General features: G+C 38.8%; 1 protein-coding gene across 11 annotated transcripts in view; it reads right to left on the bottom strand.

The window, feature by feature from the left end:
• The window catches only part of trol (terribly reduced optic lobes), a 1,731,230-nt gene that overhangs the window by 1,078,821 nt on the left and 637,621 nt on the right, over window positions 1-14,788 (bottom strand). For all 11 annotated transcript variants that reach the window (XM_090387691.1, XM_090387694.1, XM_090387699.1 and 8 more), the window contains one exon: window positions 5,345-5,455. In XM_090387691.1, coding sequence (XP_090243817.1) covers window positions 5,345-5,455 — 111 coding nt within the window. The remainder of the gene's footprint in view (window positions 1-5,344; window positions 5,456-14,788) is intronic.

The following is a 14,788-nucleotide window of genomic DNA, read 5'->3' as shown; positions in this document are numbered from 1 at the left end:
AAGTGGCTAAATATGGCTAAAAAACTTCTCGTTCAGTTGAGGTGCAACTTGTAACACGTGGATTTGATACCCTTACCGATACTAAATAATACCTACAAAATCTCTATCTAAGTTAAACTTTTAACTAAGTATCATAACTAGGAATATAAAGCTATTCTAGAAAATAAGTTAATATGCCAATTTAAGCTAATAAAACAGAAAAAACTTCTATTCCAGGAGCAGTAAAAACTTCGCCTGCATAAGGCTACTCTCGGACTGGGAACAATATCCACAATATTGTTCCCAGTCCGATAGATGAAGCAAAGAAAGTCAAAAAGACTTTCAAGAAAGAAATTTCATTCATGATGAATTTAGTTTCATCATGAATGAAGCAATGACTGATGATAAAAAAAATATATATGCCCTGAAGCACATCATGATAAAGACAGAACATATTTTGAAAATGAGGAATGAATTCCCAGCTACATCTGTGAATACTCCTAAAGAAGCACCTCAAGACAAAGGAACAAAACAGGGAAGACGTCATTTGTGTAAAAAATCTGTCATTTGGGGTACAAAATGTTCTAAATTTATATGTAATGAGCACACGAGTGATCTGTGCAAGCAGCTCAGACTGATTTTTTTTCATTTTTATAAATTAATCCTTTTGAATAAAATATAATTTTATTCAAAAGGATTAATTTATAAAAATTGATCTGTTCTATGTGGTTTTTTTTTTTTTTTTTTGGAAATCCTGTTTATTAACCTAAAATTAATGACAGGTGAAAAATCACCCATGATAGTATTAGTGTACTAAATAGAGGATGATACTTAAGGGTTAATGTGCCATTGCTCCTCCAATGTAATATGTACACACAATTCACACCATGCTCAGTGGGCATGTATGTAAAGAGGGACACCAATGCCTCAATTTTAGGCGCCTCCGTAGCCAGGTGGGAAGGAGCAGCAGTGCGTAGCACACGCTTCTTGATTAGACCGGGGTTCAAGCCCGTCACCACCAAATATGGAGAATGCGGAAAGGTCATGGAATGACCACCGTATATCCCGGAGCAATATGGCCTTAGTTGCTAATGCTCCTAAAAACCAAATAACAAACAACAACAGCCTCAATTTTCAACTACTTGAGTTTAAAAAAAAAAAAAAAAAAAAATATATATATATATATATATATAGTGGATATGGCCAAAGGTTACAGCTATAAACGTAAGATAATTAAATTTAATGTAATGTAATCAATACATTTATAAATTTAATGTAATGTAATGTAATTTAATGTAATCATATATATATATATATATATATATATATATAGTCTTTACTGTCTTTAATTGTAAAGCTGGATCATCCTACAATAGGGGGATATTATATTTGGCCAGGAATCTTGAAAGTGCATGCATAGAGCACTAATGAACTTTTTGGCATTTTATGACTTAAATAATTAAGTCATAAAATGTACGCAACTGGCAACCCATGATGCAACATCCAATATGTCTCCTTAGAACTCTTTCCGGCATTCAGCCAAACCTGCAGAATTTTATTAACACTACATTCTAATCCCATCAAGGGATTTCTGCATGTCACCTTATAAATTATCCTATCATTTAATAGTTTCAAGGATTTGTGATGGTAGTCCACTCTACTGAGAATCATAGTTAACCACCCTTTGTCTGAATGCAGAATAACAAATGTTATCATCTTTGTCTTAATGTATGAGTACCTTCTGTTGGAATGTCATAAGATTAGGAGCTGCATGAGCTCAGCTCAAGACCACCATAGTTCTAGAGCATATTTTATAAGCTATGATGTCCATAATCAAATGCATTTCAACACCCATGGCTAGTTCTGCTATCAGAGGGTTTTGAGAAACTAATGTAAATTCTGTACCTAAATTCAGCACACTCTTGTTCTTTAGTTAATCACTTGTTACTCAAATTGCATATAAAATTGCAAATAGAAATCTCAAATCCTATGTTATTTTGCTCGCCAGCAGCCTCCACCATTAATCTTTCAAACTTTGCCTCTGTCTATAAATAACATCTGAAATCCAGGCTGCTTTGGCTAGCGCCACCCTTGCAGTAAGAAAGAAGTTTGTTATTTTGGTTTTTTTTTAGGAGCATTAGCAACTAAGGCCATATTGCTCTGAGGATATGTGTTGGTCATTCCCTGACCTTTCCACATCCTCCGTATTTGGTGGTGACGGGCTCAAACCCCGGTCTAATCAAGAAGCGTGTGCTACGCACTGCTGCTCCTTACCGCCTTAAGAAAGAAGTATGTAGGGGCCAAACATTTACTTAAACTATGACACAACATACACTTGCATCTCCTGACACAGTTAAAACTACCATGTTCTTTTCTAATCCAGATGTTCAACAACTTTTTCTGGTAAAACTTCAGCAGCACAACATAGGTAACTTAACACAAAATTCACAGAGAGTAAGTCCAAATGGTTTTGAGCTTACGAATTTGTTCATACTATGGGGGGATTCAAAAAAAGATTTGTATTCATCCAGTAGTTTTGATAAAAGGTTGAAACAAACACCATGTATTACACTTTTTTGCAGGCCAGTTCAGTAAAAGTCCGACTACCCTTCAAACCACAACTCGGCAGCAGAAATCAGCTTATCATCAGAAGCAAAATGTTTTCAATAGAGAAAGGGCTTTGGGGCAGGAAAGAGGAAGAATTTCTAAGGAGACATATTTGAGAACTGCAAGGTCAGGGAAGTAGGATGTGGCAATATTTCAAACCCACATTCATGAACACACCACACTGCAGCATGTGAGGAATGCACAGGGACATTATTGTAGTAGTGCAGGTGCACACCTTTTGACAGCTTTATCCATCTTTTTTATTTTATAGTAGCACCTCCTCAAAGCTACTTGCTTTATGAGGAGGTTGGAATAATAGTTTGCTATCAGATTACAGCCATTTTGAAAGTAATGTTAGTATTAACAATGCTGATTCCAAAAAAAAAAAAAAAAAAAAAACTGACAATCACTGTACTAGCACCTTTGCTTTTTTGGGGGGGGGGGGATAATTCTGCATGCTTCCATTGGTTTGACATTTGTTTAGTTTTGGATCATAGTGATGGATCTCAGTTTCATCCATGGTGAATAGCTATGAAAAAAACCTGTGGACAACATTTCACGTGCACATTGTGCTCTTTCCTTCTTCTGGTTAAGGGGTCAGAAGTCTGGGAACCCATCTAGCAGATACTCTACTCATGTGCAACTGCTGATGGACAATATTCTCCATTCTACTGACCCTATACTAATTTGGAGCTCTGCAGCTAGTTCTTCGATGGTAATATGATGATCTTCCAGGATTAATGCCTTAATTTTTGAAATGCTCTTCTATTACAGCAGTGCTAGCATCCTGGAATTCCTTCATCATACAAAGTTCTTCCACATTTGAATTGTTTATACAAATTTTCAACACCATTGTAACCTGGGCAGTCTTCACTGCAAACAGTGATCATTTCTTCGTAGATTGTTTTGTGGGTTTTCCCTTGCAGAAAGAGGAACAAAATCACTGATCCGTGTTCCACTTTATCCATCACTGCAAAGAAAAAGAAAAAAATAAATAAAATATAGAGGGGGTAAAGAAGAAAAGTAGTGCTGAAGCAACATTCCTAAAATAATTTAAAATAGAAATTAAACCAATTAAAAGAAATTTAGCGGCGGCCCCTTGGATGGCACCCGTTTCCGAATTATGTGAAATCTCACTAAGGTGGACGTAAACTAACAACATTACATGACCAAATAAACTTTGTTAGCTTAGCATTAGTAGAGGCATTTGATGCAAGAAAGCAAGCTTACGCAGCATCAGCCAAAAAAAAAAAAAATAAATAAATAAAAAATAACCACTTCCACTTCACCCCTCTGTTCATTCGAAATACCTGTCCAGTTGAGCCTTAAACTTATTTAGGCTATCGTGGAAGTTGATAGCCTAAATAAGTTTAAGGCTCAACTGGACAGGTATTTCGAATGAACAGAGGGGTGAAGTGGAAGTGGTTATTTTTTATTTATTTATTTATTTTTTTTTTTTTGGCTGATGCTGCATAAGCTTGCTTTCTTGCATCAAATGCCTCTACTAATGCTAAGCTAACAAAGTTTATTTGGTCATGTAATGTTGTTAGTTTACGTCCACCTTAGTGAGATTTCACATAATTCGGAAACGGGTGCCATCCAAGGGGCCGCCGCTAAATTTCTTTTAATTGGTTTAATTCCTATTTTAAATTATTTTTTTCTATTATTCTAAAAATTTTTCTATTTCTAGCTTTTTCTATTATTTTTCTTATTTATTTATTTTAATATATATATTTTGGTAATTTTTATTTCTCTATTTAATTTTTGGATTAGTTTCATCATATATATATTGCAACTACTTTTAAATGAATACAATTTTTTTTTTAATTCCCTTTGTATTAACAGAGAGAGGGGAGTCTGTATTCATCCCCTTTTCAAGACCATGATCCTTGGATAAGATGAACAGTTCTGTTGGTACACTCCTGGGCTATTTCTGGTCTCCATGCATGTGCAGAGGTTAATTCCCATGCTCCTTCAGTAACATACCAAGAGCTGTGATCCTGCTGGTTTAAGGATGCACTGTGTCTGTAAAGTTCCAGTGTTGATAAAAGAGGGAGGGGTCACCTTTGAAAGCTTCAGGGTTGTTTTTATCATTATTAACTTTAATGTTCACATTTTTTAAATTTATTTATTAGATTTTATTGCTTTTAATTCCATAATTATCAGTATATTTTATTTTTATATAAAATAAAATATACTGATAATTATGGTGATAATTATACTGATTTTTATATAAAATATACAGTTTTATCTTCTGTTTAATTTTTATTTAATTTCATCAGTTCTTGTCATATATATTGGTGTATTTATTGCAGTTATGAATTTTCCCAATTCCAAGGTCAATGTGAAGAATTTAGATGATTATAAAATTATTACATATTTAACATCAAATAAAGCTATAATTTAATATTTTTATCATCAGGCCTAAGTAATACTGGTATAAAAGCACAGAAACAAAGCAATTAAACTAATTATTTATTAGGGGATTGATGGGTATTGACCCTGCGACAAAGTCGCAATCAAAATGTAAAGATGGTAAATCATTTTTATTTTCATTCAGAGTAATCTGTGTAAGTACTGGCATAGTATATGACTAACGATGGCAGAGATGTTTGTATTTTTCTGATGGGCAAAAGCTTTATTCATTCATAAAGTACAAAGGAATAAGCAGTATCATGTTCATAATCAAGTAAGAGAATGTAATCATCAGAAATCAATAAACTATTGAAATACACAAGTTTTTCTTAAATTAACTTACCACAGTCTGCTTCATCAGAATAGTCACTGCAGTCAAATGTCCCATCGCATCTTTGAGAACGTTCTATACACTGCCCATTGGCACATACATACTGACCAGGCTGGCATGCCCCTAATCAAATATACTAAATTTAAATCCAAGTGTAAACTTGTTCTGCAATTGTTTGATAAAGTTCTGAAATTAGGATAAAAGGCTAAAGTACCTCAGCCAACTAATAAAAATTTACACTAGTCTAATCAAATGCCCTTAAAGGATGTTTGATTAGACTAGTGTAAATCTAAAGTGTAAATTTAACTTTAGATTACTAGTATAAACTAAAGTTAAAAATTTCTGACAAATACTGAGAAAAAATTTGGTTAATTAGAACCACTTGTATATCATAAGCTTTACCAAAGATCCAACAAATTGAATAACTTGCCTTAAAGGTTCATTTTATGTTTATTACTTTATACTAGAATTAAAGTAGTGCCATAGCACCACACACATCATACTTTTCACCCAAAATTTAGATATACTATTAGTTATCATATCTTTGTTAAATCAAATACTACAAAATATTAGCATGAACCCCATAAATAACACACCAGTAGAATTTTTACATAGATATAAGAGTCAGCAAATAAAAAAATGCAGGTCCAAAAGCATTAAATGAATGATGAATTCTTAGCAATGGGTGGCAGAGTGCTCCACAGTGGTAAATCCTCATGACATGAAAGATAGAAAATGTTATTGTAGGGATGCCTCTTGTTTTTTTTAGTAGCAAACCCATTTGTACATAAAAAATAAGATTTTGCTCTATAATAACATTCTATAGTTTTAATGAAGCTTTTACCCCAAATTTTAAGCAAAAGTAAAAAAAAGTAAACTGCAGCCATTATCAACCCACTGCAGGATGGAAGCCTCCTCAACAATTCATGTTGAGGAAAATGGACCATAATCTGCCACGCTGGTCCAGTGCAGGTTGGCAGATCGACCATATTTAGCAGTCAGGGGCTTCAACCCCGGTCTACTCAAGGAGCGTGTGCTACTGCACTCCCGCTCCTGATCACTTGGCTATGGAGGCATCACGTATTGTAGACCTATTTCATTACTGGATTGTTTACTTTTACAGATCTAAACAATGATTTGTTGTAAATACAAGATCAGTTCATATGCAAAGCATCTTGGATGACAAAATTTTTTGCAACTGAATTAACAACATGAAGTTGCATATATTGCTAGTATATGATACATAGCTATTACTTAAAAATACGTAAGAGCAAAATACCAAAAAATACCATAGCATCCTCAATACTTCTCCATAGGTTGACTTCTGCACCATACTCTCCAAGTAAGACAGACTTAAAAATGTGTAACAACTTCTTTAAAATAATTTAAAGTGTTCATCACTCTTAGCACATGAACAATCCAATACACCGGGATCACAGTTGAAAGCCCCAACACGACCCCAGACCTATCAAACCCTCCACGAAACTTCAAGTGACTAAAGACATTGTGTCCAATATATCATGGTCTAAAAATAAATGCTGATAAAATTATATAGAAAAATAAAAGTTAAATATAAGACACTACGATGAAAAATAATTTATGACAATTTCATTTCCTCCCTTAAGAGGACCAAGCTTTGACCTCTATCTTGTTCACAAGTTGGAAAACTAATGCGAGGGGGGGGGGGTGCACGTGCACTTCAATAGAAATAGCTATTAAGACAAACATGTTAAAATAAAAGTTTGTCAATTACAGATCTGAAGTTATGAACTGCCAAACTGATGTTGATTTCTTCGAATTGGTCAGTGACATTGGTCCTTTTCAAATGGTCAGAAGAAAACTCAGCTGTCCAGATTCAAAAATTGAGGAAAGTATACTAACAAGACACTACTGGTATAAGCACTGTTCATAGATGGCATTCACACCGTACATGAGAAGTCACCAACATTTGTGACTACCCAATGTGTGGAAGGCCAAAGTCTCCGTGCTTGAGGGAAATGTCAAGATTTTGGATGAAATGATTCAAAAATATAGGACAATCATATGCAATGATGCAAGCACTAGTCTCCAAATGCTATAATTTGCAAAACTAAAACCATTCTTGGTAAGAGAACCCCCTTTCTTCCCCTCACCAATCTCGGTGCCCTTCTCTATATTCATTCCAGTAGCTCTACACCCTTCCTAAAATAAGGCCTCCTGACCTGTATGCAGTACTCAAGGTGTGGCTTAACCATTGCCTTATACAATGGGATAATCACCTTATCCCTGCTAGAAAAATTTCTTTATCTTGCTGACAAAAGTCCATGAACTGCCCTGGTAGCCTGTCTGCACTGCTCAAAGAATTTCATATCTGACTGCACAATTAACCCCCCCCCTCAAAGTCTTTTTCATTTTCCATTACCCTGGTTGTAGTACTCTGAGTGGACAAAAATCATGGAATACCTACCTAGTAACAGGTAGGCCCACCTTTCACCTGGATAAGGTCAGTCACACAGCGAAGCATGAATCCACTAGTTAACGAAAGTGTTTCATCCATGCTTGCTGCACCACTGTCCACAATTCATCACTTTCCTGAGTGGAGGATCCAAAGCGTGAATGGACCTTTCCATAGCATTCCAAAGATGCTCCACAGGGTTCATGGTCCAGTGAACAGGAAGGCCACTTCACGGTGGTAAAATCTTTGAACCATGCACTAGTTCCCAGGGGCTCACATCTGGTGAGTATGGGCATGGCTCACCCAGGGTCCTGAGCTGGATATCATCATTCTTCTCTTTCTTGGAGATATCCTTTACCCCCCTCTCTCTCCCCCTCCCCCATGGCTCACCCAGGGTCCTGAGCTGAATATCATCATTCTTCTCTTTCTTGGAGATTTCCTTTTACCCCCCCCCCCGGTACAGCATAAGTCTCAGGCTTCCTTGTACCATATGGCTAATAATAATAGTCAGCATGACTTTGTGGGGAGGCACATTGTCCAGTTGGTAGAGTCCATTGCTCTGTGGGGGCACAATGACCATGAAGAGATGCAGATGGTCTGCAAGGATGGAGACGTACCTGAACCATTCAGAGATACACTGAAACATACCAGAGATCCCAAAGCTGCCAGTTCAACATGCCCCAGACCGTTACTGACTATCCACCTGCCTGAACAATTCCTTGTTGACATGACGGGTACATAGCTTTGAGCGGTTTCCAACAGATAAGCACCCTCCCATCCACTCGAAATAACTTTAAACAGGGCTCATTGGATCAGGAGACCAGTCTCTAATCATCCAAGGACTACTGCCTGCTGATGTTCTTTCGCCCAGTTGAGGTGTAGAGTTCTGTGTCATGGTGTTAGCAATGGGACTCTGGTGGGTCAGCAGCTCCCATAGCCTACTGTGCCTAATGATCATGGTGGAGAAGTTTCTGGCACCTCCCTCGTTGAAGTTGGCAGTGATTTGTGCCACTGTCGCTCTTTGGTTGGCTGAAATAATAGGAGACAGACATCGTCAGCCATGTTTATCCACCACCTCTCTCTGCCCACAGCGCTGTCCACAGTGATATGTCATTCCAGAAATGGGGTATTCTCGATACACTCGATACTGTCAAACGGGGATAGTGAAATTTCTGTACCAACTCCAAGATAGTGACCCACGTGTTGGGCACTATCTTGGAGGTGGTAAATGTTTATCCATACTGACATCTGATTAATATCTGTGAATGCAGTCATGCAGTGTACCTACATACCTGACAAGCAGTGGGTTCGTCCACTACCGAGAGGAATGACAGTGCTGCGTTGCCCAGGAACCAAGTATCCCATAAATTCTGTCCTGTCAGTGTATTACACAGATGGTACATTACTCCACAGTTACTGCTACCCATACACAGTACTTTACATTTGTCAATGTTAAGCCTCAAATGCCATTTCTCAGCCAGTCTACCTAACTTTTCTAGATCCTGTTGCAGATGGAATTCCACCATTACTGTCATTAGCCACACTACCAACCTTTGTATCATCTGCAAACGTGGACATTAAGCCTGAGATGCCTTCATCAATATCATTGATAAATATAGAAATCAACAATGTGCCCAACACTGAACCCTGGGAGACTCCACTAATAACATTAGTCCACAAAGAGTAATGTTCATTAATTACCACACTGTCTTCTCCCATTCAACTCTCCCTTTATCTATAGTAGTAACTTGCCCTTAATGCCACACTGCTCCAATTCATACAGCAGTCGTATGTGCAACAGTATAAAAAGCTTTCCTGAAATCCAACTATAAGATATGAAAATTATTTTTTTTCATCTTTGTGATGCATGTTGTAATATCAGATGCAGTTATGGCTGTGTTGCCCTTGTACCATAAATTCTACAAACAAGCAAACATTGTAATATCCACTCAAATTGGAAAGAAAAGATTTCCCCCAAACAAACCATTGCTATCGATGGTTCAACTGTTGATTATCCTGCTCAGGTAGCTAACAAACTAAATGAATATTTTGCATCAACATTCACACATGAGGAGTTATTCAGCGAGGGGAATGCCAGAGGTGTATTCAACTCTGGCAGAAAGCTAGATAACCTTGTAATAACTGAGAGTAAAGTGGAGGAGATATTGTTGAAGATAAACACAAGAAAGGCACCTGGGGTGGATGGAATCTATCCAGTTATATTAAAGGAGGCGGCAAAGGAAGTAAGCAAACCCTTAGCCATAATTATGAGAGCTTCCTTGGACTCAGGGGAGGTACCCATAGACTGGAGATGTGCAAATGTGACCCCAATTCACAAAGGAGGATCAAACGTTGACACAAGTAATTATAGAACTGTGAGTTTAACTTCTGTTCCAGGAAAATTAATGGAGGCACTGGCTAAAGAAGCACTGCAGGATCATCTAGACAAGACTTCAGTTATAGTTCGGACACAGCATGGTTTTGTTGTGCATCACAGTATTCAATCAAATTGGATACTATGATGCAGTCACAAAAGAGCTGGATGCAGGGAATAACTTTGATATTATATACTTGGATCTTAGAAAGGCTTTTGATACTGTTGCACATGGAAAACTGCTGCACAAATTGGAGCAGCAGTCTTCCATTATTGTTTTCTGTATTTATAAATAATATTGATGATGGTATATTAGCATTAGTAGAGGCATTTGATGCAAGAAAGCAAGCTTATGCAGCATCAGCCAAAAAAAAAAAAAACCCACTTCCACTTCACCCCTCTGTTCGTTCAAAATACCTGTCCAGCTGAGCCTTAAACTTATTTAGGCTATCAACCTCCACCACAAGGGATGGAAGTCTGTTCCACCAACCAACCACCCGCTGGCTAAAGGCTAATTTCCGCACGTCTATCCTACATCTGTCTTTCCTCAATTTGAATTTATGCCCTCTCAGGTGATTTTTCTGAGCTAGACGAAGAATCCCTCAGCATTGAGCATGCTTAAACCATTCAAGGCTTTATACACCTCTATCAGATCACCTCGCTGGTGCCTAGTCTCCAGACACTGTAATTTGCAAAACTTAAGCCTTTCTTCGTAAGAGCACCCCTTTGTTCCATTCACTAATCTTGTTGCCCTTCTCTGTACTCGTTCCAGCAGCTCTACATCCTTCTTGAAATGAGGCCTCCAGACCTGTATACAGTACTCTAGGTGTGGCCTGACCATCGCCTTATACAATGGAATAATCACCTCCTTATCCCTGCTGGAAAAATTCCTGTATATCATTGACAATACTCCATGAGCTACTCTTGCAGCCCGTCTGCACTGCTCAGAGAATTTCATATCTGCCTGCACAACCACCACCAAGTCCCTTTCATTCTCTACCACTGTCAGTGTAGTACCACAGAGTTGATACGTTGCTCTGGGGTTGCTGTTTCCCATGTGTAGTACTTTACATTTGTCAATGTTAAACTTCATTTGCCACCTCTCAGCCCATCTGCTCAACCTTTCCAGATCCTGTTGCAGCAGCATAGTGTCAGTAGTGTCCTTGACAACCTGCCAACCTTTGTATCGTCTGCAAACTTGGACATTAAGCCCGATATACCATCATCAATATCATTTATAAATACAGAAAACAATAATGGACCCAACACTGAGCCCTGAGGGACTCCACTAATAACATCAGTCCACGATGAGCAGTGTCCATTGATTACCACTCTGTCTTCTCCCCCTCACCACCCCTTTATCAATAGCAGCAATTTGCCTCCAATGTCACACTGCTCCAATTTGTGTAGCAGTCTTCCATGTGCAACATTATCAAAAGCCTTTCTAAGATCCAAGTATATAATATCAAAGTTATTCCCTGCATCCAGTTCTTTTGTGACTGCATCATAGTATCCAATCAAGTTGGTCAGGCAAGACTTCCCCTTAACAAAACCATGCTGTGTCTGAGCTATAACTGAAGTCTTGTCTAAATGATCCTGCAGTGCTTCTTTAACCAGTGCCTCATTAATTTTCCTGGAACAGAAGTTAAGCTCACAGGTCTATAATTACTAGTGTCAGCCTTTGATCCTCCTTTGTGAATTGGGGTCACATTTGCACATTTCCAGTCTATGGGTACCTCCCCTGAGTCCAAGGAAGCTCTCATAATTATGGCTAAGGGTTTGCTTACTTCCTTTGCTGCCTCCTTTAATATAACTGGATAGATCCCATCCACCCCGGGTGCCTTTCTTGTGTTTATCTTCAACAGTTTCTCCTCCACTTTACTCCCAGTTATTTCAAGATTCTGTAGCTTACTGCTAGAGTTGAATACACCTCTGGCATTCCCCTTGCTGAATAACTCCTCATGTGTGAATGTCGATGCAAAATATTCATTTAGTTTGTTGGCTACCTGAGCAGGATCATCAACACTTGACCCATCAATATCGAGTGGACCAATCTGATTCATCCCCTTCCTTCTAGAGTTTACATAAGTAAAGAACTCTTTGCTGTTTTTCTTTGCATCCCTTGCCAAGGATTTCTCGTAATCTGCCTTCGCCTGCCTAACCTCCTTTGTAACTTGGTTGCATATCAACTTGTATCTATCATAGGCTTCTGTGTCATGTGTTAATTTGTATGTATCCCATGCATTTTTCTTCTCTGCCATATGCCTCATTAGTTCATCTGACATCCATTTTGGCCTAAACCTTGAACAATATTTCTTAGTTGGTATGTAGAGCCTAGTAGCTTCCAAGATAAATTCTTTGAATGCTTCTCATTTTGAATTTGCTGTTGGTAACATCATCAGTTGGTCCCACTGTATAGAATTTAAATACTGTTTCAGTCCATCGTAGTCGCCTATACGGAAGCAATAACCCTTCCCTTTACCCCTAATGGTAGTTACCTCTTTGAGTAAATCCCACTTCAGCACATTGTGATCACTGCCACTTAGTGGTTCATTTATCTGCAGATTCTTAATGCATGAAGAATCACTGCTGATAATCAAATCAAGAGTATTACTCCCTCTAGTTGCCTCCCGAACATGCTGATGTAGAAAACAATCATCCAATAAATCCACAAAAGCCCTGCTAGTGTGTGAGTAACCAGCCCCCAAATTCCAGTCAATATCTGGGAAATTAAAATCTCCCATTATAAGACACTCTGATTTACTGGCCCACTCTATTTCCCTGTACAGTTCCTTATTATACTCATCAGAGTCATTAGGCCTATAGCACACTCCTACTCTCAATTTTGATCTCCCAATGTTTATGTCACACCAAACTGACTCCACACTGCACTGTCCAGCGATGTCGACTGGCTTCACTTCCTTGGTTTTTATGTGTTTCTTAACTAATAGCATAACCCCTCCCCCCTTCCTATCCTGTCTATCCTTTCTGTAGACGTACTCCCCAAATTGCAGTTCTGCATCCCTTATATCTGTGTGACACTACGTCTCTGATATCCCAACAATATCTGCCTTCGATGTTTTGAGCAATACCTCAAATTCATCAAATTTATTTACTAAACTCCTAGCATTGGTGTACACGCAAGTATACCTGCACCTGTTTCTATTCTTAGCTACCCTAACACAACCCATGTGTTTACTTGTACCGCAATGGCTCCCAGCAGTCTCTGAAATATCATGCATCTTGTTTTTCAGGCTTCTGCTCATTCTAATAGAAGCAGTGCAAGAATCTCTTTCACCTCTACCAGTGGCTACTGTCAATCTATTGGTCTTTGTCTCCCCCCAAGCTAGCACTTTTCTGACCCACCTAACACTGCCTCGATAGCATCAGCAAATATTCTTGCACCCTTTCTATTTAAGTGTATCCCATCCCTGTAGAAGCAATCTCTCCTGTTAACAAGTACAGTCCAGGCTGAAAAAAATTCTACCCCTTGAGCCTTGCACAATCTTTCCAGGACCGAATTGATCGACAAGGCTCTCATCATATACTCCCTCCTATCGTGTCTGGGCAGAATTGCAGACACTTTCAAATTCAACCCTAATTCTCGGCTTTTGTTCAACAGTGACCTGTACTTGTTAAGTAATTCTGCCGGTCTCCTATTCTTAATATTATTAGTGCCAACGTGTACAACTATATCACCTTTTGTGCCCTTAAAAGATGATATTCGCTCTACAACGTCATCAACCTGTGCCCCTGGCAGACATACCCTGGTCCTGTTCCACCTATCTTTTTTACTAAGCATGTTCCCCGTTTCCCTGACAATAGAGTCACCAACAACTACTAGTTCCTTCGGGACCAGCGCATTCTGCCTTAGGGGTTGTCTCTGTGTCACGCGATGCCCAAGTGCAAGCTCTGGCGTTGATGTGGGCAGCTGAGAGCTTGATGGGCCCCTCAATTTAGTTTCTTCGAGGGCATCCACCCTGTCCTTCAAGCTCTCATATAGGCCCACAAGAACGCCGAGTTGTTGCCTGATATCGATACACTCCTTGCATCGCGCACACACAAAGACATTCCCCTTGGCAGTATCATGTCCCGTACCCGATTGCTCTGCAAACATCAAGCAAACAGTGCATTTTATAAGGCTGTGAGTCAGAGGACAACTGCCCCCCTTCTGCTCTGTGTCAAGCTTAATGTCCAAGTTTGCAGATGATACAAAGGTTGGCAGGGTTGTTAAGGACACTACTAACGCTATGCTGTTGCAACAGGATCTGGAAGGTTGAGCAGATGGGCTGAGAGGTGGCAAATGAAGTTTAACATTGACAAATGTAAAGTACTACAAAGGGAAAACAGCAACCCCAGAGCAACATATCAAATCTGTGATACTACACTGACAGTGGTAGAGAATGAAAAGGACCTGGGGGTAATTGTGCAGGCAGATATGAAGTTCTCTGAGCAGTGCAGACAGGCTGCAAGAGTAGCTCATGGTGTCTTCTCAATGATATACAGGAATTTTTCTACCAGGGATAAGGAGGTGATTATTCCCTTGTATAAGGCAATGGTCAGGCCACACCTTGAGTACTGTATACAGGTCTGGAGGCCTCATTTCAAGAAGGATGTAGAGCTGCTGGAAGGAGTACAGAGAAGGGCA

This window comes from Mastigoproctus giganteus, chromosome 13 (genome assembly GCF_048544385.1).
Source record: "Mastigoproctus giganteus isolate SK-2022 chromosome 13, ASM4854438v1, whole genome shotgun sequence".
Lineage (NCBI taxonomy): Eukaryota > Metazoa > Arthropoda > Arachnida > Uropygi > Thelyphonidae > Mastigoproctus > Mastigoproctus giganteus.
This window is presented reverse-complemented; position numbering and strand designations above follow the sequence as displayed.